This window comes from Alternaria viburni (assembly GCF_023758015.1).
Source record: "Alternaria viburni strain BMP 2772 chromosome Unknown scaffold_1, whole genome shotgun sequence".
NCBI classification, from domain to species: Eukaryota; Fungi; Ascomycota; class Dothideomycetes; order Pleosporales; family Pleosporaceae; genus Alternaria; species Alternaria viburni.
The window spans coordinates 712,670-739,359 of NW_026055770.1; the positions used below are offsets into that span (position 1 = coordinate 712,670).

At 53.3% G+C, this 26,690-nt stretch overlaps 12 protein-coding genes across 12 annotated transcripts; 5 read left to right on the plus strand and 7 right to left on the minus strand.

The window, feature by feature from the left end:
* Positions 1–22: 22 nt before the first annotated feature.
* Positions 23–457, minus strand: J4E79_000260 (uncharacterized protein; the record flags this gene model as incomplete). Its single annotated transcript, XM_049349177.1, is given in 2 exon segments — positions 23–82; positions 98–457. 2 exon segments carry the CDS (start codon positions 455–457, stop codon positions 23–25), a joined length of 420 nt encoding a protein of 139 aa, XP_049215964.1.
* A 3,486-nt stretch (positions 458–3,943) lies between these two features.
* On the minus strand, positions 3,944–5,268 carry J4E79_000261 (uncharacterized protein; the record flags this gene model as incomplete). The annotated part of the gene is made up of 2 exons (XM_049349178.1): positions 3,944–4,851; positions 5,169–5,268. 2 exons carry the CDS (start codon positions 5,266–5,268, stop codon positions 3,944–3,946), a joined length of 1,008 nt encoding a protein of 335 aa, XP_049215965.1.
* Positions 5,269–5,837: 569 nt separating this feature from the next.
* Positions 5,838–7,374, minus strand: J4E79_000262 (uncharacterized protein; the record flags this gene model as incomplete). The annotated part of the gene is made up of 2 exons (XM_049349179.1): positions 5,838–7,029; positions 7,085–7,374. 2 exons carry the CDS (start codon positions 7,372–7,374, stop codon positions 5,838–5,840), a joined length of 1,482 nt encoding a protein of 493 aa, XP_049215966.1.
* Positions 7,375–8,307: 933 nt separating this feature from the next.
* J4E79_000263 (uncharacterized protein) lies at positions 8,308–10,247 on the minus strand (the record flags this gene model as incomplete). Its single annotated transcript, XM_049349180.1, has 2 exons — positions 8,308–9,532; positions 9,580–10,247. The coding sequence occupies 2 exons, from the start codon at positions 10,245–10,247 to the stop codon at positions 8,308–8,310; spliced, it is 1,893 nt and encodes a 630-aa protein (XP_049215967.1).
* A 1,195-nt stretch (positions 10,248–11,442) lies between these two features.
* J4E79_000264 (uncharacterized protein) lies at positions 11,443–12,453 on the minus strand (the record flags this gene model as incomplete). The annotated part of the gene is made up of 1 exon (XM_049349181.1): positions 11,443–12,453. The coding sequence occupies one exon, from the start codon at positions 12,451–12,453 to the stop codon at positions 11,443–11,445; it is 1,011 nt and encodes a 336-aa protein (XP_049215968.1).
* A 432-nt stretch (positions 12,454–12,885) lies between these two features.
* On the plus strand, positions 12,886–13,518 carry YAE1 (Essential protein Yae1, N terminal; the record flags this gene model as incomplete). The annotated part of the gene is made up of 1 exon (XM_049349182.1): positions 12,886–13,518. One exon carries the CDS (start codon positions 12,886–12,888, stop codon positions 13,516–13,518), a length of 633 nt encoding a protein of 210 aa, XP_049215969.1.
* Positions 13,519–14,087: 569 nt separating this feature from the next.
* Positions 14,088–16,100, plus strand: J4E79_000266 (uncharacterized protein; the record flags this gene model as incomplete). Its single annotated transcript, XM_049349183.1, has 1 exon — positions 14,088–16,100. One exon carries the CDS (start codon positions 14,088–14,090, stop codon positions 16,098–16,100), a length of 2,013 nt encoding a protein of 670 aa, XP_049215970.1.
* Positions 16,101–16,559: 459 nt separating this feature from the next.
* On the plus strand, positions 16,560–17,581 carry J4E79_000267 (uncharacterized protein; the record flags this gene model as incomplete). Its single annotated transcript, XM_049349184.1, has 3 exons — positions 16,560–16,773; positions 16,838–16,900; positions 16,965–17,581. The coding sequence occupies 3 exons, from the start codon at positions 16,560–16,562 to the stop codon at positions 17,579–17,581; spliced, it is 894 nt and encodes a 297-aa protein (XP_049215971.1).
* A 381-nt stretch (positions 17,582–17,962) lies between these two features.
* Positions 17,963–19,076, minus strand: J4E79_000268 (uncharacterized protein; the record flags this gene model as incomplete). The annotated part of the gene is made up of 4 exons (XM_049349185.1): positions 17,963–18,482; positions 18,536–18,563; positions 18,663–18,891; positions 19,011–19,076. The coding sequence occupies 4 exons, from the start codon at positions 19,074–19,076 to the stop codon at positions 17,963–17,965; spliced, it is 843 nt and encodes a 280-aa protein (XP_049215972.1).
* Positions 19,077–20,848: 1,772 nt separating this feature from the next.
* Positions 20,849–22,084, minus strand: HHP1 (casein kinase I; the record flags this gene model as incomplete). Its single annotated transcript, XM_049349186.1, has 4 exons — positions 20,849–21,336; positions 21,383–21,871; positions 21,925–21,997; positions 22,073–22,084. The coding sequence occupies 4 exons, from the start codon at positions 22,082–22,084 to the stop codon at positions 20,849–20,851; spliced, it is 1,062 nt and encodes a 353-aa protein (XP_049215973.1).
* Positions 22,085–24,511: 2,427 nt separating this feature from the next.
* Positions 24,512–25,085, plus strand: J4E79_000270 (uncharacterized protein; the record flags this gene model as incomplete). The annotated part of the gene is made up of 2 exons (XM_049349187.1): positions 24,512–24,637; positions 24,690–25,085. 2 exons carry the CDS (start codon positions 24,512–24,514, stop codon positions 25,083–25,085), a joined length of 522 nt encoding a protein of 173 aa, XP_049215974.1.
* Positions 25,086–25,572: 487 nt separating this feature from the next.
* On the plus strand, positions 25,573–26,324 carry J4E79_000271 (uncharacterized protein; the record flags this gene model as incomplete). Its single annotated transcript, XM_049349188.1, has 4 exons — positions 25,573–25,704; positions 25,893–26,105; positions 26,155–26,244; positions 26,292–26,324. 4 exons carry the CDS (start codon positions 25,573–25,575, stop codon positions 26,322–26,324), a joined length of 468 nt encoding a protein of 155 aa, XP_049215975.1.
* Positions 26,325–26,690: the final 366 nt, after the last annotated feature.

Genomic DNA, 26,690 nt, shown 5'->3' on the forward strand with positions numbered 1-26,690 from the left:
GACGTGGAGAAACATTGACGCATCACCACGGCTCTGGACGACGCTGAGCTTTGCCTTCCTCAGTGGCTTGGCCATTCGACACCTCAGCGTGACGTACATGGACGTCGTGCTTGTGGAAATCATCTAGCGCGATCTCAGTACCAGAGTCCTGCGTGTCGCGAGAGCTCGTCATCGTTTCCTTGCGATAGGCATCTCGTCGCAGATGATGTTGTAATGGGCTGCCAGTCAGCTTGGATTTGACCGTACCCCAAGCTCTTCTACACTCGGAGCGGGTTGTAAAGATGTAGATGGTTGCGTTCCAGGCTCCTTGAAGCGGAAGTACAATTGCGGAGATGATGTTGAGAGCGAAGCTCGAGCGGTTTCTGTGCGTGAATTGGTACATGCGGTTGATGCTGCTGGGTAGCCAGACCACAAGCAAAGCTACGAACATGAGGAAGGCGACTTGGAAGTATGCCATGGCTGCAGCATGACCTTCTGCGGTCCGCTTGGCGACAGGACGCGTTGTCAATAATGTGGTCGGGGTTGCCGAGGTTTCTGCAGGGCTCGTCGCAATGACGGTCGCCCTATACCCGTTTCGACCTCTCGTACCATTGTGTGGATGTCGCTGCGCTTCAACATCCTCGATCTGTATCCTGGACGTACGAGCAGCGTTCAAGGCTGGCAGTGCTTCCGTCGCCGTATCGTCGTGTTTGCTCGGCGTGGAAAGTAAACGGGTGCTCGAAAACGAATTGATGGAACTTTGATCCGGCTCGGGAGAGACACAGCGTGAGATGGCGTCCTCCGGCTGTACGTCGCATTTAATTTGTGTCGTCACCACGATGTTGTTTGCACCCACAAAAGGATGCGGGGCAGTGTTCTCGGTAGCAGCAGTGAAGGAGTTTCTGGCTAGATATTGATGCGAGCTTCGAGAAACTGATCGTAGTTCGGCACGCTTCCTCCAGATCCGATAACCGGTGATGATATAGATGCTGATAGTCGTAGTGATAACAATCCTGGCGAGATTAGCTGTGCTTGGCTTGACGTGGACTGGACTTACCAGGTAGGAGCGTAGAAAAATGCGATCCGCATCCACTCGACGTCAGACGATACCCAGCACCAAAGAGTTGCTGATCCAATAATCTCGTTTCCCGTTCTACCCAAGATGAAGTAGACGAGGACTGGTAAAGCGGGGATCCCATAACTACACGCGACATACCACTTCTCCAAGTGGCGAAGTTGCTGGGCGTCGTACCCATAGAAAAACACCAGGAATACATTCATAGCCATCGATAAACAGAAGAGGGCGTCTGTGATCAGGAACCATTGGATCATGAGACCCTGAAACTCGCAGAGACCGGACGGGGGTTCGGAATCCTTTGGTAAGACTGCAATCGACATCAAAGTCGCGATATTCGTCAAGATATTTCCGAATGTCGCGAAGAATACCAGACGGTTAATTGCTGCGCGATGTCAGCTCTTGTAACGCATCGAAGCAAGTCAACGTACGTTTTCTGAAGAAGGGAAAGCACACAAAAGTAGTAACGATGATTGTTGAGCCTATGACGGAAAGTCCGGACGCCGCTCTCGTGGCGATGACAAGCGCAAAGTCTTTGTGGGGTGATAGTGGCGTAGGCATGTCTGGAAGTCGTCGAGACAGCGTGTTGTGCTTTGCAGAGAAGGAAGTGTGCGCCAAGGTTGGCTTAATCTGGTGCGTTTCTAGCGTGTGAGTGATACTGAAAGTATTTCCCGGATTCACTCGAGTGCGACTAATCGTGTTTGGTAGTTATTTGATCCCGCCGACCGCCGCAGTACTTGTGAAATATCCCGGAGAGCGCCACAGTATCGGCCCTGCAGTCACGACGAACGACTTCGCCGACGAGATGCACAGTTTAGGTGGGGAGCCATGCGCAAACAGCCAGTATAGTCGATATAAGGGCCAACAAGGGTGGCCGTGGTCGAGTGTGGAGGATAACCGGTATGAACGGGATGAAAGACCTTCGAATCTGGAAGCGGATCGACTGACAACGCAGGATAACGTGACCGAGACAAATAATATTGACTTCCCAGCTAGGAGGACGGACTCTCCGCCTGTAAGAATGTAGATTGCTTCGTAGATTTGGTGTACAACGCGCTTACGAACGCAACGAAACCCTTACGCACAACGTCGTGCAGGGTCCGCAAGAGGAAAGGAAAGATGCAAGAAATGAACTTAAGCCACTATGTCGGTTCGTAAGTCGGTCTCCCGGCGAATGAAGTTTTGTGCACGGCAGTAGCGTGGTAGATCTGCTCCACAGGGTGTGCACAAGAGGTACAGGAATGGTCAATAATAGCGTGAAGTGGATTAAGATAATACACAACTCAATCCTTTCCTACATTCAAGTGGGCTGGTATATAGCTTACTACTGTCTCGAGCTTTGCGGAGAGCATGGTTGCCGTAAGCCATAGCTGCTTTTGGTAACAACTGCTATGTACTGGCTTTCGTGAGAATAGAACCCTGTATGGTGGCGTGCAGGCTGTTTGCAGTCCACAAAGCTGAGGCCAGAGAATCGATAGCAGAAAAATGATACCAATAGAGGTCTGCGATCTGGGAGGCACGCCGTCGAGACCACGACGTGGGACGTGCCAAGCCAGCCCGTCATCTTCCCCGCAGCTCCACTTTCATCTCATTCGGCAGTCTTTCCCACTGCACGTCCTCGTCCTCCAAAACTGCGGTCGCGCCTGCACCCTCTGCCCTAGAACAAAGAGCCTTCTATTTCAACTAGCTAGATGCGTACGGTATGCGCAGGCTGGACATGTAAGATTCAGATACATCGGATCACCTCACGGCTACGGCACAGCCTCGGATGCTACGGCATCGGCAATGTGCAGTCTCGCAAAGACCCTTTCCGGCTGACTGGTAGCAGAGATCTAGCTCAATACTGTTCAGACGTTGGTTAGGACTTTCGAACACCAGTTTGATGATGTTCAACACGCAAAGAGTGCTTACTGAGCACATCAATTAGGGAACCCATCACACACCACCAACCTCTCACGTGGTCGTCTGGTCACATAGCATCTTCTACTAGGCTGAGAGCGGTGGCCATTCCTCTGATGATGGAAGGTCATTCTCGCCTACGATGTCCTATCACAAAACTCCTTCACCCACCACTAACCATTACCCGGCGAATAGCATTTCACCCTCGAAGCTGACTGCAATTATGCAGCAAAGTAGTCAAGCCTCTTTTTCGAGAGATAAGAGAACAAAGAACGGTCTTAGATCATCGCATGATCAGCAAACGAGATACTATTCTGCCACCGCGACCCTGCCGGTGAGACGGATCATCCCGATACTCAACGACGAAGGGCGCTGACTATTCCGAGTCAACCGGTGTATTCCCGACTCGCCCAAATTGACAGCGAAAGGTCGTGCGGCAAAGGTCCTGAATGGCAAATAGATTTGCGATGTTGCTCAAAATGGCAGTAGTATTGCTAGGGTTACCCTGAGTGTCGCCGGATTCGACCAAGTTCCCAATAAACACTGCCATCCCAGTACCAGCTGGAAGGATAGCCCTCTTAGAGGGTCCCGGATATATGGCTATGTGTCTGTGCACGGCACTCGCTCAATTCTAGGTTAACGTTCGGCACAAAAACAGATGCACGACTTCGCCGTTGTTGCTGCGGCTATGGCTGCACCCTTACATATCAGCCCTGCGCCAGATCGAAGGGTCCAAGAACAGCAAGACACTACGACTCCTACTGGAACGTGACTCCATTTAAATCTCCATTGGACGCTTTCACATAACCAAATGGACTCAGGTCGCCGAAGTAAACGTCAGCAGTCAAGGTCTTCAGGCACAGTGATCCAACCAAAATGTCGTCCAACCACAGAAAAGATCGATTCCATGCGCAAGAAGGAGTGCATTCCAGTTATCTTATGTCGCGCATACCTTCATACCTTCCGCCTATCTAGCCCTCAAGAACCTCCTCACGTAGCAGCCACCGCAGCATCAGTAGCAAGCGCATCCTCCGCCTTAGCCGGCTCCTCCGCAGATCTCCTCTGCTTTCCCGAAATGAGATAAATACTAGCGCGCACCTCCAACAATGGATCGTCACTCGGATGTAACCCATCGATCCGCGGAATAGGATCGAAGATGATGCTCTTCTGCTGCTTCGCGCTCTCCGCGTCGTCCATCGTCTTCTCAATCTGGATCTCGCCTAGCTCTACAATACTCCTCGCCTCAGGCCATATTTCCGTCGCATCATCCGTCACATCCCCTTCCTCGGCGACTTGAGCCAACAGCTTGAATCCAATCGGTCCAGACTGCAAACGCGGCTTCAACTCGTCGAACAGGTAGGACTCAGACTTTTCCTTTAGCGCCTCGGAGTCGAGATGTTTTTCTGCGGCGATAGGCACAATCCTGTACCTCACCACAGTAACCTTGTCCTCTTTGACAAGCTTGAACGCATTCACACCGAAGAACTTCTCCGTCGCAAAGCTCTCTGGACTAGGCTTCGCAGCCTGTAGAAACCTCGCCGTCTCAGGATGGCGGCCAAGGAACTCAGGCACTGCTTCTCCCGCATTCTGCCCCGTTGCCGCTTTGAGGAACTCTAGAAACTCGGCGCCGGTACGTGTGGGGAATTGTGGCGTTGAGTGCGCAACTATGTCTGTGTGTTGCCTTCGCCCATCTTCCTTGGGCGGTAGGTGAAAGCGAATGGCAATGCCGCGGGGATTGGCATTGGGGTCCGTGTCTGCGATCTTGGGGAACCCGGTGGAGGAAGAGAAGCGAACGGTTATTGGTGTGGAGGGCGTGTTGAAGTGCGGGGCTGTAGTGAGGTCCGATACCGTGGTACTGGGAGTGAACGTTCCGGTAAGGAGATGTCCTTTTGCATGGGCTGGTAGAGGGTGTGTTAGCTATAGCTCTAGCAAGACAGCGAAAGCCGGAAATAAGCTAAAGGTGTGTAGCCTCCTTTCTTAACCACAACGCGTCTGCTAAAAATTCTAAAAACGCAGTTTTCTTCGCAGCGTTGCAAAGTATAACTTGTGTTTTTCTTAGAATTTGTAAATTACGTTGTAGTGTAGAAAGCTGGTGTTGTTTAGAATCCTAGATCTGGCTTTCGCTGTCCTGCAAGAGCTATAGGTTACGTATGAAAACAGGGTCCCAGGAAGGGTTAAGTAAGGAGAAGGTAAAGAATAAGGAAGAATTACACACCTGGTCTAAAACTGTGCGGCGCCCCACCGGACATACCGCGAAGAGTGCTCACAAGACCATTGCTCGTCTCCAGCACCTCGGCATTCGTCGAAAGTGGCATGATCAATGAATCTACGAGTTCTTCGTTGATGCACTGCTCGTCCAGATGTACCTAAAGTATCGTTGATCAAAGCCAGCAACAACATAGACTGTTTGCAGCAAAGCGACTTGTCGACCCAATATATACATCACGCAGAAGCCCAACATGCTGCTTTGCTGAATAAACAAAGTCACCCCTAGTGCGTATATTCCAAATCGCTGCATTCAACAAACCGCTTGAAGTACGTTATCAGAAGTTCGAGACGTAGCGAGATCCTTGCCCCCGTTCGCTAGTCAAATGCCTCACATTCTATTGGCGGGTTCCGAGCTGACAGCATGCTTACATGCATGTTGCATCTTAACAAATCTTTCGCTTACGACTCCTACACGGCTTCCTTCACGTTTAGTAAGCCTAGCTCAGCCTTGAGAAGAAAACCCGTCACGTTCACTTCTCTGATTGGAGTTACTAGACGTGCGAACATGGGGCCTAATGTATGTCAATGAGAGACTCAACAACAAAACCGGTTATCACTGCTCTCTTTCTTATCCAGGACCCGAGTGTGTCTCGTATACATGCAGAAAAATCATCCATCAATCCTCCTCCGCACAGTTCCCAACAACCATACTCGCCCGCCTACCCACCAAGCCATCCACATACCCCAAAAACACTTGCAGATCAATCATATCAACCTCCCCATCCTTATTACCCAGACTAGGATTCGAGCTCCTCATCACCTGTCCTCCCCAGAGAATACGTAGATACGCCTTCTCATGCTCACTAGTACCACCAGTAGTCTCATGTCCTTTCCTCCGATAAACCTCAAACACGACTTCCGAACCCATGCCCACCCAGACCATCTGTTCGACCTGCAGGAAACTGAGTAGCCGGGCCAACGAACCATCGTGCGCAACGTTGTGTCTGTACAGAACTGGACTCTGACCCGCTAGTGCGGAGCGCATGTTTTGTACCAACTCTGCCATGTAGACGCCGTAGGAAGCAGCAGCTGCTTGTAAGGAAAGCGGGGAGTCGCGGTAGATGAACGAGTACTCGTATTGTCCCAGACGGTAAACGGTATCGGCTTGGCTTTGAGAGACGCAGAGAGCGGGGTTGCTGATGTTGCAAGGTAGGGCTTTGGCGTGGCATTGGCGGGCGGAGAGATTGTCGTAGTAGTGGTCGAACCAGGTGTGCCATTCCGATGAATCAGTGGGCACGCCGCTTATGGCGTCGAGAGAAGCGAAGAGAGGTGCTGTGGCGGTGAGATGTCGCGTCCAGTTTGTAGCTGTGCTGCCAACGCCGTAGGAACTGTAAAGGGAGGAGGCGGCTGGGCAGGAGTAGGATGGAGCGAGGGAGTCGATGGTGGAGGGTTGGACGTGTAGGGGCACGTTTTCTTTGGGGCTGTACATGCCTTCGATTAGCATGCCGGCGACTTGGCTAGTGATGACGTTGTTGGAGACGCGCCAGGTTGTCTTTTCGTTGATGTTGTCGGGGAGGAAACCGAGCAGGTCGTGGTATACGCCGAAGAGGTCTTTGCCATGCTGCAAAGAATCATCGAGCCCCTGGCGGGTGATTTGAGGGAATTGGCACGACCCGTTGAACCCACCCTGGGCGAAGGGGTTGATGGGGTTGGTATAGACGCTCCAGTACGTTGACGCCGACGTGTTACCAGCGGGATTGAGAGGCTCGCCGTAGTAGAAGAGACCTTGATCGGAGCAATCCCAGGGATCTGACTCTTTGGGGAAGGTATTCGAGGCATATGGTGTGCGCTTGTGATGACGATGAATACTATGCACAATGTAAGTGGACGCTCTCGATTGACTGGGATTGTAGGACAACTTACACCTCCACGTATGCCAGCTCAAAGTCGTCATCTACCTTGACATACTCATTCCTCCGTACATGAGGCATATTGCACCAGTTGTACGTCCCATACTCCACACCGACAGGCAGCTGCGAGCTGTTGAACACGAACCCATTGGTGCCCGTCCCGTTCAATACTTGATCAAGATCATTAACCCAGCTCTTCTTAGGTGCGTACCAGCTCAAATCTACCTTTGTTACATTCTGGGCTACCGCTGTAGTAGCTATGGAAGCAAAGAGTAGCGATGCATAACTGCGTGAGTAAGCCATATCGGTATCCTGAGGTAGCCGAAAGAAGAGCGTGAGAGCGGTGCAGACGAGGACGAATGCTGCCAGAGCAGAAAAGACAGCATGGTGCATGCCTTGGGTTTATAAATCGCTCAAGGCGCGATTCCGGAAGCCATTGCAGATGCAGAAGGTCTCGTCGTTAATGACGAACGCTGAGAGTCGAACGATGGTCGCTGCGCGCAAGACATGCACGATGCGAGGTACGAGATGGCGATTGGTCAATGAGACAACGAGTCCGGCCCGCCAATTAGTATCTCGGGACAAGACACAACGAACATTATCGACACTGGTGCTGGGCTTCGTACTGGTCATCACAATTTGTACCTTGATCCTAGCTTTGCTTTTCCAGCGGACTTGTTTCTTGCGAGTGTGGATCGAGCAATATTAGCTTGCATGGTCACAGTCAGCAAGCAAGAGCCCCGAATGATTCATAAAATACGATTTTTTTACTGCTTCCCGAAAACGTACGATCAGCATGCTACAATCCCTCCACCGATCCCTCGATCGCTTGCTAAATACACGTTGAAGCTGTTCCCGCATTGCTCCAAATACTATCAAAGGCTACGCTCAGCGTGAATAACGTATCGACCACCCGGATCCTTTGTGAAACGGAATGAACTTTGTCGGAACGGCATGAATCTAGAATATACTAAACAATAAGAAAAAGGGTATGCGCAATTTTAAAATCAGATGAAAACACAAGCTTCCAGATGCAGACTGATATAGGAAAAGGCGTGTGAGACCTCCAAGTGTGAACATGTACGGTGTGAGTTGTGATGGATGACGAAGGGTCAGAAGATGCTTCGTGGAGTAGAGATTGAATGGTCGCGTTGTGCAGCGATGTTGCTTGTCGTGGATCCAACTCGATGATGCCGCGGGTATGGCAAGATGCCTGGGGTCTGAGGGTCGAGATATCTAGAAATCGTTGCTAGGGCGATACGGGCGATACTCGCGGCTGCCAGCGCTGGCTGCCCGTCCATTGGTCGCAGGAACAGAGAGCTGCCTGGAGGCGGGTCCATCCGATGTAACGACCCGTCGCCTGCCCTTTTCCAGTCGAGTGGTTCTCCAGCCCTCGTACCATTGCTCACGGGAAGCCTCGCGGAGCTCAGAGCGCCAATCACTGAAAACGCTCTCCCTGAGTTTGACGAAGTCACAGTGCTCTGGGTTGTAAGGATCGGCAAAGCCCCAGGGGAATCTGCGACCAACAACCTCGGGGTCGTAAGGATCTGGCGAGATGATGCTGAGAGGCAAGAACGGAGTCTCTGCACTCTCGCTGTGAATCGAGGCGGACATGGCGGACGGCTTACGGCTGTGGCCTTTCCTGGCGCTTGGGGGCGACGTGGGAGGGGAGTGCGACCTGGTCGAAGAGCTGGAGGAAGCCATGGAGCGCGCAGCTTCGGAAGAAGATCGCTCGAGGATTTTGTTCAGAACTTCTGATTTGCCTTCGCCCTCAGACGACTGCTCGTATTCGTCCTCGTCGCGCTCATCAAGTCGGTCGGGGTCTTCGTCATCGTCGCCAAGGTCCAGGTTCAAAGCTTCCAAGGGGTCCAACTTTGCGCGCTTGATGGTATCCCAGACAGTCTTCTTCAGATAGCGCATGTGCGCGCCGGTGATTGTGTCTGCCTTGCTAATGACTGGGATGACGGTGGTCCTGGTTTGCAGCTCGCGAAGTATGTTGAGATCGAGACGATCGTCTAGACCACCGAAGATGGCGCTGCCAGCATTGACAATGTTGGACTTCTTGCGAGCCTCGGCTATGTTCTGGTCGAGGCGAATCGGATCCAAAACGAGGAAGACACAGTGGATGTGTGTATCCTTAACACCTGGCGCGCGTACGACCTTCTGCTCCTCGCTGAAAGTGTCTTCGAACTTGGACTCGAGGAACGAGGTGATGATGGGCAGCTGGAAGTCGACAATGTTCTTCTCGAGGCCCTCGGAGTCCCAGAGCGTGACGCCGACTCTCTCGCCATCAACTTCGGTCTCGAGGAATTCGGAAGTGAAAGGCGAGTCTCCACCACCTACAGCGGTAGCAGGCGGCGAGGGAGTGTTTGGGCGCTTTCGAGCCGGGAGCGCGAGCGCAGTGCGGAGAAACTCGATGAAAGAAGACTTGCCACAGCCCTTGGTGCCAATGACAAGGATGCTAGGTAACGGTCAGCTCGGTGTCTACAGGTGTGTGACAAAACATACTTGAAAGGCGTGGGGTCCTTCCTCCTTCGCACACGACGGGGGCTGTTGACGGTGCTGATCTGGCTGCTGGCGTAGCTGTAGCGACCGCGGTTGGTCATGCTCTCGGTCCTCGGGTAGGGATCGTAATCCATGTAGGTCGAAGGCGAGGAGCCTGGCACGGGCGGCGCCACAGCGGGGCTGGGTTGAGCGGGAGCCATCCTGTAGGTGTCGGTCGAGGGGCGGCTGAAGTTGTGGGCGGTGGGGTTGTAGGTGCCGGCCTTGTTGGAGACAATGGCAATGGAGTCTGGGCGCGTGTCCTCACCTCCAAACGTCGCGAGCTGGGGAAGGGCCGAGTGGGAAGGCAGGCGCGGCGGCTGCTTAGGCAGCATGGTAGCTTCGCGCTGCCTGCGGAGAGCCTCCTCCTGGGCGAGGGCCTTTTGCTTCCTGCTCATCTTGCCGCCGGAGACGCTTCGATTGGTGCTGCTGCCGCGGATTTCAGAGGAGCTTTTTCCGCTGGTTCGGCGCAAGAAGTTGAAGCTGGAACGGCGCGGTCCTGTTTGGTCGGCGGAAGACTGGGACTGGGACTGGGCTGCAGAGGGGCGGACAGAGGGGTCAGGTGAGCCGTCTTTGTAGGCCGAGGTATTGGTATTAGGTGGATTAGGGGACCGGTCGTCAGTGGTGGTGGCCATGGTGGGCAGCAGAGGGCTCTTAATATCAGTGGCTCACACTTCGCGCGCGTGTAATCTTAGCAATCGAGGACTGCAGCGTAGTGGGTAAGCAGTCCTGCTGGGTCTTGCTGGGCTGGGCTGTCCTGCGCACGGCACAGCAATTCGGAAGCGTCTGGCGTCCTAGTGCGAGGGCAAGTGAAATTGGAGGAGGAGCAGCCGGCTGTATCCCAAGGTCAGCACTTGGTCAAACGCGCATCCAAATGGCGCGTGCGGGTCGGGGGCCCAGGGTCTGGTTAGAGCCTCTGACTAACCTTAAGGCCCGAGGCACTACTGCAGGAACGATACGCGCAATGGCACCCCCGGATTCTGCACAAAAAGGAATGCGCGGTAGCAACGTTGCGACAGAGTGCAGTTTAGGAGGACGAGAGCATGCAAATAGCCCTGGAGTGACTACACCAACGTCAACACGGCGTGACGCGTCTCGGGAAGGAGAAGGCTGGACGGCGCCTGCCATTGGCCGCGGCTTCTCGAGGTTGGATGCACAGCGGGAAACGACGATGGTGACGCCGACGGGGGTGGCACGCCCGAAAGATCAATGCGAAACAGCTGGCCTAACCAGACAACCACGGGCGACAGCGCCCAATTTGCACGCGCGCCAGTCATTATTCGGCACGCGATAGCTCAGTGTTGTGTAATCGTTATCGTCCGCCGGCGACATGCAGCTGGGGACCCGGGCCCTGGTGATCGTCACGCACATGAATAGGGGTTCACGCTAGCTTGCTCATCTCGAGAGCCCACTGCCGCGCTGAGGGCGCAGAAGCCAGGTGTTTCTGGTAGGCAAGGAGCGCATGAATGCCATTCCGATCCGACACAACCCTCCTGGGGACACCCACGATGTCGCGTCGCAGAAAGACAGAAGCCCTATATGCGCCCACGTCTGGCGTCATCGCGCGCTCTTTTTCCAACAAACACAACAAGGTCTGATATTGGCTGATTCCAGATAGAGCAGAAACTTCACCAACGCCAACAAACTGCGCCTCGTGCATGGCAAGCAACATTGCCTCAGCATCACGCAACCTTGAAGACGTGCGCCTATCGATATGCCCCACACGCGTAGCGCGACTCAGTCGTCCTGGTCCCATGGATTGCTCTCCCGGCCCGCTCCATCCTACGTCAAGCCCAGCGATCAAACTCTAATAACAGATTGCCGCTCAAGTCAAAACCTTCCACTCTCCTCGATCTTGCCCATAACCTCTTGTGTATGCCCCCAGACCTTGTCCAGCCCGCCGTCCTCCCTCAGCTTCTGCGCTTTCTTGGTATCTGCCAGGATGTCCCCGTCCCAGTTCAGCAGATAGCTTCCACTGCCTTTCACACCATCACTTCCAATAACGTCTGTCTTGGCGCTATCCGCTTTGGGGGCGTATCGCGGGGCCGTGGCAGCGAACAAATGTCTTTCGCCGCTTTCCACTTGTGGGACGAAGAGAAAGCGTCGAAATAGTCCACCCAGCGTAGACATGACAGTGTCGTTGAAGCGACCGAAGAGTTCTCGCGTAACGCCTGTCTCGACGCCAGATGGGTACTCGTGGATGTATGCTGTCTTTGGATTCTGATTTGCCAAGTGAGCCATGGAGAGCGACGTCATAGAGCTTGCATGGAGCAGGACGTTCTTGAGACTGAAGTTATGTCTGAGGGAGAGGTCGGAATAGTCAAGGCCTCCGAGTCTCAAGCCAGCCTGCGGGTCCAGAACAGCGACCACGCGAGACAAGTTGTTAGTCTCAGAGGCCTTGTTGAGAAGCGGTGTGAGTTGAGAGATGAATCGCATTCGTGCGTAATATTGCACAGCCATCTTCCTGTCCAGACCTTCGGCTGTCTCGTCTCTTCCTTTCATCGTGAGGTATCCGCACGTCATGAACAGCACATTGACTTGCTTCTCCTTGCTCTTGATCTCACTACATGCCTCGTCTACATTCTTCAAGAGTGAGATGTCCTTTTGGATGAAGCTAACCTGGGATGAGCTGTTGATCGAGTTGAGCTCATCCATAATCTTGCCGGCTTCGGTCGCGTTCCGGCCGATCAAATAGACATGTGGAGATGTGGTCGTGCGAACGAATTCTCGAGCAGTGAAGAAGCCTATCCCACTCGTGCCTCCAACAAATACCGCGACTAGATTCGGAGGTAGGGTTTTTAGCGATGCGTTGTGAGCGCGAACAATGTCGACAGCAACCATGATGACGAGAATTGGAATGAATTAGATGGTTTTACAGGAAAATGTAGTGCTAAAGAGAAAGCGTGAACAACTGCGATGGCTTTCGTTGATAAAGTATCTGTTGCCGATGAATGTAATCCTGCCAGCTTAACCGTGCGTCCCAATATTCGTCCGGGGCGACGGAGATAGCGTTTGTGAAGTTACCCAAGACTTTTCGTGTCGGACTGATTCTAGCGGGGCATTCTGTACTCAGACTTTATGCTCGAGAGCATTGCTGAGGGTGCGTACAGGTAGGAAGCTGGTGCTCCCACTCGAACAGGCTCAATCCTCCGCGTCCGCCGAAGACAGCGCTAGTCCCACCAGATCCTCACCCTCCACCCCGCCAAATACATTTCGCAACATGACTAGATTCACGTTCGGCTCAGTCTTTTGTGGAGAGGAAATACGCCCACCATGAACGCATTCGAGGACATGTCACCTACCTTGGACCCGACTCAGCTCGCTGCTGGACACGCTCCACCCACGCCTCCGCACGAAAACGCACTCGACGACATTTACGGTTCAGCGCCCGCTTCACCCACCCTCTCAGCAAATGTCCCTCATGTACGCGCTCACGAAATACTATCCGACCTCCCTTCGCGTCAACGAGCGCTCGACACGGATGCATACCGAGAGGGTCTGGCAAACAGCAAAGGCCAATACGTGCAAGAAGGATTCGATGAAGGCTACTCTCTCGGTGCGAACCTAGGTCTACGCGTCGGCTACATAATAGGAGTTCTACAAGGCTTTGTCGCGGCCTGGAGGGGTCACGATGAGCAAGTCCACAAGGAAGTGGCACGAGTCTTTGATTCTGCGCGTAAAGAGCTTGCTATCGAGGAGCTGCTAGGCCGCCAATGGGTAGATGAAGAGGGCATATGGAAGTGGGGTGTTGTAGGAAAAGACGATGACCCTACATTCAGGGAGGTCTCGGACCAGCATCCTGTAGTGATGAAGTGGATGGGCGTGGTTGAGGACCTAGCAAAGAGGTGGGACGTTGATCTCAAGGCTGTGGAGAAGAGTCAAGTGCCGCAGGACGAACAATCATGAGTGACTCCGAAGGATATCAAGGTGCTCTCTCGCATTCTCACTCCTCCCATGATATATCGATATCACGACAAAGCTCTACTTGCATCAACAAGGGCTGAAGTGGTGTCAACGCAATCACAGCAATCGCCTCCCCATGCTTCCGATCAGAACGTTCTATAGCTCACTCGAGGACGAGATAGCCTCCTGTTGACGGGAGATGAAGCAGAACTACACCATCTCGAGATAGGATAAGGGAAGGTAAATATTGGCACACGTCCTATCCTTTCCCATCCTGCGCAGCTTCACAAAGTCAAAAGTTCTGGCTAGATAACGAACCTCGCAAAGATTACAAAGAACGAGTAGATAGAGCTACGATAGAAGCAGAAGTTCGGGTTATATCGGAGCATGAGGCTGACACCTCTAGATGGTGCACGGACGAAATAACGGTTGTAGGCGGGCAATTGGCGGCGTTGAAAATGCCGTCATGACTTTAAGTCCGACAATGCGCGACAGATAATGCAATCTCATAACGTGCTCCTCATGTCATACCACACATTTCCCGTGCTGTCTTCACCCTGTTTCCGACAGCCATGATACATGGCTTGTCTGCTCTTCGAAGAGCACCTGCGCAACGTGCGACATCACGATTGCTGACGTCAACCTTCTCCCCCACGCGACTCTACCAGGCACCACTCGCGCGCCGCCTCCAGACACAGCAATGGGAGCCTCTGCGCCCTCCGAACCCCGCAGACCTACCGAAACCACGACAACGTAAAGTCAAGCCTCCGTTTACCCGCCGGAAATGGGTGCGCCGCCTTGCTGTCATCTCTGCACTACTCGGTGCTGGGTGGCTAGCTGACCGGCAATTCTACGCTTCGTCCATCACACGCAGTTTGCGCACATTCAAGACCGGCCTTTTGATAGGCATAGACTACAAGATCAACTTCCGTGCGCATCCTCCGCTTGCGAACAGCATTGAGGAATTGCATGCGCGGAATGCACAAAGGATATTCGACCTGCTGCGATACAATGGCGGACTATACTTGAAGATTGGACAGGCGATTGCTATGCAGAGCGCGATATTGCCACCACAGTTCCAGAAGATGTTCCAGCAAATGTTCGACGATGCGCCGCAGAACGAATGGTGGGAAGTCGAGCAAGTCATACGAGAGGACTTTGGCAAAAGCGTCGAGGACGTCTTCGGTGTCAGCTTCACTCGGGAAGGACAGGACGGCCGGGGTATAATGGAGAAGACTGCAAGGGCTAGCGCGAGTGTTGCGCAAGTACACTGGGCAAGATTGGCAGATGGAAGGGAGGTGGCTATCAAGATTCAGAAGAGGGAGATTGCGCAGCAGGTGGGATGGGACCTATGGGCTTTCAAGGTCGTTTCCAAAGTGTATACCTGGTGGTTCGGCATCCCTGTTTACACGCTGGTTCCATACATCTCGGAGCGCCTAATGCTGGAAACGGATTTCGAGAACGAGGCAGACAACGCGGTAGAGATGAAGGGGCTTGTGGCCGGAGAACCGCGACTCAATGGCCGGGTCTACATACCTGCAGTGTACCGCGAGCTTTCAAGCAAGCGTGTCATGACTGCGGAATGGATCGAAGGTGTACGGTTATGGGACAAGGAGGGCATCACAAATAGCTGGAAGGGTGGATGGCGTAGAGGCAGCCCCGGTGCAGGTGGTAACCAGCTACCACCAATCCCCCGAGACGCTAAGATCGATACACATGCGCCGGAGGATGCCACACAACACGAGTTCTTCAAGCCGGACCGTAGTTCATGGAGAGGCAACGACGAGAAAGGCGGCCTCGGCGTTTCCCTCAAGACCACCATGAACACTATCGTCGATCTCTTCTCAGCACAAATGTTTCTCTGGGGTGCGGTACACTGCGACCCCCATCCAGGCAACATCTTCGTCCGCCGCCTCCCCAACGGACAGCCGGAAGTCGTCCTGATTGATCACGGCCTGTATATCCGCATGGATCCCAAGTTCCGTCTCCAATACGCTGAATTCTGGAAGTCGCTCCTCGCTTTTGACAACGCCAAGATCGAGGAGATCGTCACCAGCTGGGGCGTAAAGCACGCCGACATCTTCGCATCAGCAACGCTCATGCGTCCGTACGAAGGTGGCGACAAGAGTGTAGCAGGTGTCCTCAAATCTGAAATGAAAGGAAAAGACCAAGCGGAGCGAGCCTTTGAAATGCAAGCCAAAGGCCGCGACGCCATTAAGCTCATTCTCGGCGACGACGCGAAGTTCCCTCGTGAACTCCTCTTCATTGGCCGTAACCTACGCATCGTACAAGGTAACAACCAATTTCTCGGTTCTCCCGTCAACCGTATCAAGATCACTGGACTATGGGCTAGTAGGGCTTTGATCGAATCCAAAGATCTAAGTGTGAGCCAGAGATGGAAGAACTGGATTCAGCATCTGCGCTTCCGGTTAGTGCTCACACTTAGCGATGCGGTGTTCCTCTGGAGTAAGCTGAAGCAATTGGTTGGTGTGGGCGGAGGCATGGAGGATGATATCGAAGCGCACATGCGTGTTATGGCCAAGGACTTTGGTGTTGATCTTCAACATGGCGTCTTTGAGGGCTAGTGGCTGTATAATATATTTAATTCCCCTCATATAAGCAGCAATGCCTCTGATGAATTATGACGGTATAGGATTGGTTCTGGTATTGTATGTGCATGGAGATCCCGTTAAAGAGTTGTTCCGTGTCACTATCTGCCTATACACCATAAACATCTACTCTCAGACTTAGCGAAGCCCGCGAAGCCTACCGGAAATCATCATCTACTACGGTCTCATAACAAGCCCCGAAAAAGCCTAATCCGCGCGTTCCTGAACAAAGTTCACGCAAAGAATGCCCCGCACTAGCATCCCGCTCGACATTTCCGAACCTCCCCACATCCATGGATCTTTCCGGCATCGCGTCAGGCAGGCCCGGTAGAACATATATCCACCATAGACTCAGATCCTAGCCCTTCAAATACATAGAACACTGCTTGTAGCAGGAGTAAAGATTACACCATCAACTCAGATCTACTGCAAACAATGGCACCAAACTGGGACAGACTTATCCGCTTCATCGCTACAGATGGGCGTGAGCTGCGGGGTCAACCTATCCTGCCCTCGCCAGAATTCGATGTCGGTACGACGACAGAAGAGACGGGACTAAAGGCCAAGGTAATCGATGTCAAGAACAATGACATCTTCGACCCGGCCACCAAGGTTACCGATGAGGAGGTCACCGTCAAGAAGCTACTAGGTAAGTTGTGACTATACGAAGTGCATATGAGACATATACTGACTTCGCACCTCTACCTCTGCAGGCCCCGTGACCACAGACGAAGTACCCATCATCCGGTGCATAGGTCTAAACTTCATCAAGCACAGTAAGTTCCTCTGTCATCTCGTCCTACTCAAAGAAAGACACCCCATTAACCTCCCCACGCTCAGTCCAAGAAGGCGGCCGCACCCTCCCTCCTTACCCTTCAACCTTCATCAAAGCCAACACCTGCCTAAACGACCACAACGCGCCCATTGTCATCCCCAAACTCGCCCAAGACAACCAAGCCGACTACGAAGGCGAACTCTGCTTCATAATCTCACAAGACGCCAAAAACGTCTCCGAAGCCGATGCCTTCAACTACATCGGCGGCTACACCTCCGGCAACGACGTGTCCTCCCGAAAACTGCAACGCGACCCCCTCCTCGCCGGCACAGTCCCCCAATGGAACTTCTCCAAAGGCTTCGACACGTACGCGCCGTTAGGCCCTCAACTCGTCTCCCCACGCGTGATTCCTGACCCGTCGAAATTGTATCTCAAGACGGTGGTGAATGGGGATCTGAGACAGAGTTCTGGGATTGATGATTTGTGCTTCAAGATTCCGACGTTGGTGAGTTATTGTAGTCAGGGGACTACGCTGAAGAAGGGTACGGTTTTCATGACGGGCACGTGTGCGGGTGTGGGGTATGCGATGAAGGAGCCGCAGTTTTTGAAGCCGGGGGATGTGGTCGAGGTTACGCTTAGTCCGGAGATTGGGACGCTGAGGAATACGGTGGAGTATGCTTAGGTGGATGGGTGGGTTGAGGGTGTGGGTACGGGGACCTGGATGGAGAGTGTATGTACAATGGTTTTGGGTATCCGTTTGATGCTTCGAATGCATACAGATCTTACACCGTTCCCATAACTAGAATTTGAAGCTCGTGTGTAAGAATTGTTGCGATTCTCCAGCAAAGCCCACTAGACTGGGATATAAAATCATGAGTCGACGACGGTGAAAGTAATGGGTCTATTGGTTGTACACAATTTAGCTGATCATGTCGCGTGCATATTGTTCATTATATATTCCGAGTAAACAACACGCACCACTAAGCCCATATATATGATAGCATGATAGGATACAGGCGACTTTTGAGAACAAGAAACCATCTTCCCCGTCTAAACCTTCCCATCAAATCTTCGACCTCGCCTTACTCTTCTCCTCCATCTCCCTCCTCTTAATCTCAAACCTCTCCATAGGCGCCCCCTCAACAAACCGCTCCGCCAACGCATCCACAGCATTAACCACAGCCACCAACCTCGCATCCCTAATCGGCGCATTCTGCAACCTCTTCATCTCAATCATGCTCTTGCCATCATTCACTTTAAGCTGTTCCTCCAAGAACGCCTCAACCTTGCCATGGAATTCGTCGCCAGTAGCATCCCACACGTAGTTGTACAGGCCGGCATCGAGCAGCTCTTGCGCGGAGAGCTTGCGGCCGAACATGAGGAAGTCGTTTGCGCGGTGGATGCCGATGGATTGCGCGAAGGAGATGGCGGAGCCGTTTTCAGGGACGAGACCGAGGGCGGAGAAGGGGCATTGTAGCCATGCGCTTGAGGAGGCGAGGACGATGTCGGCGATGCCTGGGAACCAGGCTGCGCCGCCGCCGACGGCGGGGCCGTTGAGTGCGAGGATGAGGACTTTGCGGTGGCTGTGTGATGTCAGTTTCACTGTGGGAGAATACATACGTGTATATGGACTTACTCGATCATCGAACGTAGAAGCTCCGTTGCTGTGCCATGTCGCAGTTAGTACTATAATCCGGAAATGCCATCATATTTCAACACGAAAGCAAAGTTGCAGCGTAGGCAAGATCAAGAGGTGGACATACCATAGCTAAACCTTGACATGTAACTCAGCTTCTTCTCAGCATCGTTCTTGAAGGCTTCGCTGCCTCCTCCAGCGATCCCCTTGACGTCCGCGCCAGCCGAGAAGAAGCGTCCCTCGCCTGTGAGCACGGTGAAGATGGTGTCTGGGTGCTCATTGAGAACGCGTAATCCGGCGATGATGTCGGGAATGAGGTTTCCGCCAAAAGAGTTCAGGGCCTTGGGCCGGTTGAACTGAAGGATTTGTTAGCGGACGCATACTGTGATGTTTACCCATGGGTGAATTGGCAAGATCGTCCGGACGGATTCGGGAGTGTGCCGCACGGATGGAAGATGGAGTCTTTGAATATTACCTTAATGATACCGATCTTGCCCTTGATCTCGAACTTGATATCCGAGTAATCCGATGGAGAAGTCATGATGTTTATTTTCCTGGCTCTTTCGCGCTGTCCTTTGAGGCGGTAGAGCAGATCTCTGATTACAATGTCGCGAAGATTCTCCTGTCACCACTCTGTTTTAGGTAGGTGGACGGTGAGATGGGTGTGGAAACTTCAGACTTTCGAGACGGAGTGTACTAAGTGGATGATGAATAGTAAGCTTTCCCCGCAAGACGCGACAGGCCTCGGTTCGGGCGACAGAACGAAGACTCGTGTTGTATATTGACGAGTCAGACCATATAAACGCGATCTAAAGAACACAGCAATTGAATGTTATGCTTTGATGCTGATTGCGTGATGAGAGATGATGCAGCGAGGTGGTGTAGTCGCGTACCTGTGCATGGATTGCTGACAATATTGTGAAGATGTCGCGTTTTACCTCGGCAGGGCTACGAGGCACGTCATCACGGGCTACTACATCCACAACATCGTGTGCACAGCACATAAGCCTTGACGGACTGAAGTGCAGAGGCGGCCTGATTGCTTGTTCTTTTTCAGGGAGGCGCCATACGAAATCCAAGATGGTACATCGTACTGGCCGCATGACACGCACGCGTACACTACGTAAAGCAGTCAAAGTCACTCTCTGAAGCCACATTTCGCAAAACGTGCATTACTTGAAAAGACAATAATCACATATTCGTTCATTCACTGAATATGAAAGAAGTAAGTTGCATCATATCCTCGTTAGAGCTCGAAGTCTAGCTTGAGTCTCTACCCGTAGTCCTTTACTGGCCTATTAAGCAAGCCAAGTTACAAGCAGTATACCAGTCACGGGCATCACTCAAGACATTCAATCAGCGGTACGAGAAAAGCATGTAATTCCAAAGCAAACAAAACTAAAAGCACCATCACTCGCACCACACGTCCCCTTTCCCCATCTCCAAGCGCAATGGTCGTGGCGAGCTAGATGTTCCTTTCTCGTCCCTGGAAGCAGCCTCTTTAATGGAGATCCGTCAATCACGCGGACTACTAGCCGCCAACCCCATTGCAACCCTTCGAGTCTACCAGCCAAGCTTCAGTCACATACACTCTTCACCAGATACAATTTGAAATCGTCCCCTTGTTAAGCTTTACCTCCCCACAAGCTGGCAGACATATCCGAAGGGGGGAAACTCAAGGAAAGTACTAAAAACCACATGGAAGGACGAGGGGGCAGGGGATAATTAATGCGAGGTGAAAGCCGTAAAGTCAAACAAAGATCAGTCATCAGCTGGAGAGCTGGCCAGTAACACTAGCTGTGCAAGGCGACCAAGATAATCGGTTGGCTGTAATCCGGGAGGAGTTGAGATGTGTTTACAAGCCGAACTGTGATGCCAAATGGAGATACCGTGTGGGTCGAGCTTCCAGAGATGTGAGATAGTTGTCAGAGACGCATGGCCATGATAAACGCAAGACAGTGGAATGTCTTCCTAGGTCCGTACGAGGTGTCTGACGAATGGATCCCATGAACTGATCAAGGAGCGACGCCGTCCAAAATGTTGCCAGGACGGCAATGCCGCATTTCCCATTCGTTGTGTGTGCGGAGCCGCGTCAGAAGAAGCGGTCACGCAAGAGTTGAGATGACGAATCGAAAGCCGCATCAAATCAGTAACCAGATGCATACTGGTCCCCGCCACGCTTGTTGGCCGAACGAAGCTGCCTGAAAGAAGGAAGAAGGTTAGTAAAATCTGGATCTGGCGCCCCCCGCGCTAAGCGTTCTCAACACCAAACGCAAAGGAGAGGGTCCCTTACGAGGATCAGATATATCGAACTCACATTCCGGTGCCCTCCTGGCGCGCGTTGACCGGACCGCGCTTGGTGCCAGCTGCCGTGCCAGCGTTGGCAGCGGCGGTGGTGGTGACGTGGCGTCCGCGGCCCTTGTCGTCTTCCTCGCCCTGGCCCTGGTTGGCAGCCTGGGCGATGGCTTGGGCGTTCTTCTGGTACTTGTAGACGGTCCAGTCGAACACGTAGTCGTACTGGAAGCCTTCACGGACGAAGAGGTCGCGGAAAATCTTGCGGAGGTACGAGTAGTCGGGCTTGTCATCGAAGCGGAGGGAACGGGTGTAGTTGAGGTAGATGGCGAACTCGTTGGGGAAGCCACGGCAGAGGACCTCGGTGGGAGTCGTCATCTTCTTCTCCATGATGCGGTCGTATTTCTGCTTCTTGGTGGCCGCCTTAAGACCCTGCCAGGGAAGGGATCCACGGCAGAAGTAAAGCATGACATAGCCCAGAGACTCCATGTCGTCACGGCGGGATTGTTCTGGTCATGTTAGTTTAGCAAGCTGGATGATGTGCGGGATACGTACCGACACCCAAGTGAGTGTTGATGGAGGCGTAGCGGGCGGTACCAGTCAAGTTCTTGTTCTCTCTGTACGGAATGTGGAAGTGCGTCTTGGGATCGCGGTACTTCTTGGCCAGACCAAAGTCGATGACATTGACCTGGTTGCCGCGCTTGCCAATGCCCATAAGGAAGTTGTCGGGCTTGATGTCGCGGTGGATGAAGGACTTGGCGTGGATGTACTCAATGCGGGAGATGAGCTGATCGGCGAGGAGCAGAACAGTCTTCAGGGAGAACTTGCGGTTGCAGAAGTTGAAGAGATCCTCGAGGGAAGGGCCGAGCAGGTCCAGGACCATGGCGTTGTAGTCGCACTCGGTTCCGAACCAGCGGACAAAGGGGATGCCGACACCGCCAGCGAGCGACTTGTAGACGCGGGCCTCATATTCGAGCTGGGGGTGCTTCGCCTTGACGCTCTCGAGCTTGATGGCGATCTCCTCACCAGAGATGATGTTGGTACCTGTAGACGTCAGCGGTGCTGGGGGTGGTGGGCGATGGGCGGCGGCTACGTACCGAGGTAGATGTCACCGAAACTGCCGCTACCAATCTTGCGGCCGATTCTGTACTTGTTGCCGACGCGGAGGTCCTGCTACTGTCAGCCTGGGGTCCTGCGGAGCGGTGCTTGGCCGCCGTGGTGACGGCAAGCGGGGTCGGGGCGTACCATTGTCGTCATGCTTGCAGAGGTGCAACCTTGAGGAGGTTGGCCTGTGGTGGAGGGAGGTGTTGAGGGGGGTGGGTCGAGTGTTGTGACGATGGGGGCGCGGTGGTGTTTTGAGGATCAGCCTGCTGCGGTGGACCGGTCAGTATGAGGCTTTAGCCAACAAGGCGGTGAGTAAGCGGAGCGGGCAGCCGAGAAACGCTAAGGGAGGCAGTCGAGCGTGTTGACCGACAGGTAAAGGAAAGGCCTGCGAGCAGGTGCGTCGTGGTGAGAGATAAATAGGGCACGGGGGGCAGAGGGCGGAGCCGACTGACGAGCTGGGCAGGACTTACTGTAGGGCGTGAATGAGCCCAACGATCAACGATGCCGGCGAGCGTAGGTGCGGACTGGCGGGCGGGCGAGGTTTGCGACTCTAGCAAAAACGACACAGAGAGGCAGCTGCAGGGCACGGGACAGCACAAGAGGCTGGTGGAACAAGCACACTGTGATCGTGGTGCTGTATCAAAGGAACGCTGATGGCAGGACGCAGAGAGCCGGTCCTGCCTTGTATTCGGCCACTGTGCTTGGCGCGCTAGCGAGCTCTTTCACCGTGGACTGCTGCCCGCTGCCCGCCGCCGTGTATCAAGCATGCGGACCGCAAATCACATCCCTGAGCCGCTCGGAGGCATCGCGACCCATCGCACCGCCGTTTGCGTCGTGCGTGTCCGCACATGTCCAGGGTGTCTCTGTCAAGAGATGCCACTGCCCGTTTCAAATGCCGTCGCCTGACTGCCGCATCATGCGACTGAGCCACAGATCTGCCCCTTTATGCATCTCGCGCAGTTCGCGAACCGATTGCGCTATATTTGACTTTGACCAAGAACGTCCTGCAGACGCCGTCCCGCTGCTAGAATGAAATTTCGTCGTAGCCGATGTTCTGGAAAGACTGCGGCCCGAAACTGTCTCGTGACGAAGGTCGGGTATGGCAAACATATCATTATTCAGACTAGGCAAACACCACTTGCGTATAACAGTTTCATCGTTCAAAGCCAGAAACTACCCCATGAAGAGTGTCCCGTATATCCGTACAAGCCCTTTCAACAACACAATAGCGCTCGGCGAGATGCTTTTTCATTCGGAACAAAGGAAAGCATCAGTCCCAACACCATCTCCCGACTCTCTCGCTGTGACATCACATCTGCAGAACTCTTCGGACTATATAGTTATGCTTGCTAACCGAACCCGCTATACTTACTGTATGAAGCACCGCGTAGCATGTGCCCATGGTCTGATACAGCATCACATCCCGCCTCTCATAGCGAGGACAGTTATACAATCTCCTTTGTAGAGCTGCTCAGCTATGTCAGAAACATTCGATACCGGAAACATCCGAATACCATCTTGACAGCGTACACCATCAACATGTAGTGACAAACAGGTTCGAAGGGAATTTGGAACAGTCTGTAGGTCAAACATAGTCTAGCAGCAGGTGATCTGCCCGCGGAAACCGCCTGGTAGATGGGATTAAACCCCACCATGTCTCTGATCCTCTTGGGTTGAGCCAAAGTACGTTCCCTGGCGATGTGGTAGCGATCTCTGCGTGGATGGTTGCCTGCAATTTAGTTGACACGCACTCGCATGACCAGAGCCGCAGAACAAGAGAGATGATATGTTCGTGATGGGTTGATTTTGCCAAGTCTATACAGCCATCTCAGTCGGAGACCTTGAATGATCCTCCTCCTCCGCGGCTATTATACACTGCCTCTGATTGCACTCGTATGCTCAAAGACCGCTCCCCGTATCGCGAAGTATCCGGCTTAGTGGTTCGGCGCCTGGTTCTTGAGGGCTGGGTTGCGCGGGTCGTTCTTGTACTCATCGGCTGTGCTGGTCAGCCTGCGAACATGGATCGAGCTGGATGGCTTCGTCTCTGGGATGGGGATTACGTACACTGGGCCATGGCGTTGGCGGCAGAGTTGACACCGTAGAGGATGACGAGGCCTATTGACTCTTGTTAATCCTGTCTCACACCGCGAGCTCTCGGCTCCTGAGCAATTCCATCTCCTTCCGATCCATCAATTGGGCCTCTCTGAGTATTTCCTGCCCTAATCAAAGTCGCGCGACGTACCGGAGACGTAGAAGGGCCACATGGGCTTGGCTATAGTACCTCGTTAGCAATCTTTTCAAGCTCGATGTTCCACTATCGTCGTGTGCAGGGGGCCATACCGATTTGCGCCGGGAACTTCCTTCCGAGAAGAGGCATTGTGACGTGTGTTGGAGGGGCAATTGACTGATTTGACGGTTGCGGCGAGGGATGCGGTGATGGGTTGAGCTCCGCTCGAAGAACAGCCCTGGAGATGCTTGGCGTCTGCGCACGGATCCCTCACGTCTTTGTACTAAGAGGGAGCGACATCCCACTTCGCTCGCGTCCAGCTTACACTTGCGATTGCCGAACCGTTTACGATCATGGCACTGGAAGGATGCGTAGGCTCTCTACGCAGTAGTATGCAATTACTCGATTCATCTATCAACATACTGGACCAAGGCGTGAGCGACTTCCCCCGTCTGGCCAAAGTACTACAGACGACACGGGTGTGTACACGTTGAGAACATGATCATCTTCATCGTGTTGACTCTGGAACAGCATTTCGAGCTCATCTCCGAATCTGACCTCCAAACCGCGCAATCCGCACTCCTTTCAGAAATCCGCCCCGAGGTCGATAACCTTCTCAAGCGCGTAGAGAACTACCTTGACAAGCTGGAGCGTCGCGAGCAATCCTTGATAGCGAAATGCGACCTGAATGACGGCAGACTCGGACGCGACAACAATGGCAGCTCAGGTCCCAGACCGGCAAGCAGGACCGCACAGCGAAGCGGAGGCAAGACCATCAGCGCGCAACAAGAGATGAGGATGAAGACCTTGAAAGCGAAGAAGGATAGGCTTAGCTATGCCGTGGAGACGCTAGAGTTGCAGGCGAAGCAGAGGGAGCGGCAGTTGCGGATGAGCATGGCCGCACCGCAGCAGTTATACGAGGATTGATGTTCTGCTACATTTGAGTAGAGAAAGTATCAGTTAGCCCGTTAGTGATGGAACGGGCCGCATGAGTTCACAATCTTGGAATAGGCGTTTTGGCAATAAGATACCCCGGAGTAGTTCAATACAGACACCATATTATACCCACGAAATCTCAAGGAGTGCAACAAGACGTGAATCTTCATTCAACCTCGGACGCCTCGTGCATGAAGAATGCCCCCACAGCAGTCGTAATCAGCACTTTGGGTTGACGCGAATGACATGTGCTTTGTTCCACGGTAACAAGTTACAAACGATAGTACAGAGCCTTGAACGTGTAGTAAAGCGAAGAAAGTAAGCGTTTTCGGGTAGTGTTGTGATACCCAGTTCAGATGGTCAAGATGTTGGTGATGCGCTAGCGTCGGCTAACCCCGTGACCTGAGGGAGCGCAGAACTCGCAGAACACCGACATTGAACATTCTCCGACCACATCTTCCCCACCACCCCGTCCATCATGAGCTCTCTCCGCATCGCCCGAGCTGCCCTCCGCGTGAGGCCCGCTGCCATTGCCCGCCCCATCCAGCGCAGAGGGTACGCCGAAGTCGCCAATGACAAGATCAAGCTCTCCCTAGCTCTCCCGCATCAGGTACGCCATACCAGCTGTCGCAACATGCGGGGGCATACCCCAGGTTGCAATTGGCATCTGAATTGAGAGGCTAACTGGTGGTCAACAGTCTATCTACAAGTCCCAGGATGTGTACGTCGCTCGAGACCCCGGCCGATCCCGCAAAGCGAAATCGCGAATACTGACATGAGATGTTTTACAGCGTCCAGGTCAACCTCCCCGCGGAGACCGGTGACATGGGTGTTCTGGCCAACCACGTTGCCTCCATCGAGCAGCTGAAGCCCGGCCTAGTCGAGATCATCGAGGAGCAGGGTGGCAGCAAGCAATTCTTCCTGTCTGGTGGATTTGCTGTTGTGCAGCCCAACTCCGTCCTCAGCATCAACGCCGTCGAGGGCTACCCATTGGAGGACTTCAGCGCCGAGGTACGAGCGGATGCACGGAGATGGGGAATAAAGACTGACAAGGAGATAGGCTGTCAGGAACCAGATCGGCGAGGCACAGAAGATTGCCAGCGGAAACGGCAGTGAGGCTGACATTGCTGAGGCCAAGATCGAGCTTGAGGTACGCACCGCCAACCCATCTTAGCAAGAAGCGCTGACAAGACCCAGGTCCTCGAGAGCCTGCAGGCTGCATTGAAGTAAATGTGTAAATAGCGTTCCTTGAGTACGGCATGCGCGGTATGTATAGTAGCAAGCACAGAGCATGCGTGCTTTCCGTGGTCAAAGAATAGAAGGAGCTCCCTGGGGTGACCAAAACATTCCAAACATCCTGCAGTCTCGCTCCTCTTGACCACATTCCTCTGCAATCTGGACCAACCGTACCTGAGCCCACCAGCAACCCTACGAGCTACACTACTTTTATTGTTACCCTTCTATCAGTTTGTCTTACTTCTTTAGCACCCAGTCTTACTCTGTCTTACTTCGTTACAGCTTGTCTTACTTCACCACAGCGATCGCCGTTTTCCTTACACAAAATCAATAGTTTCCACGCATCTACAACATCACCCT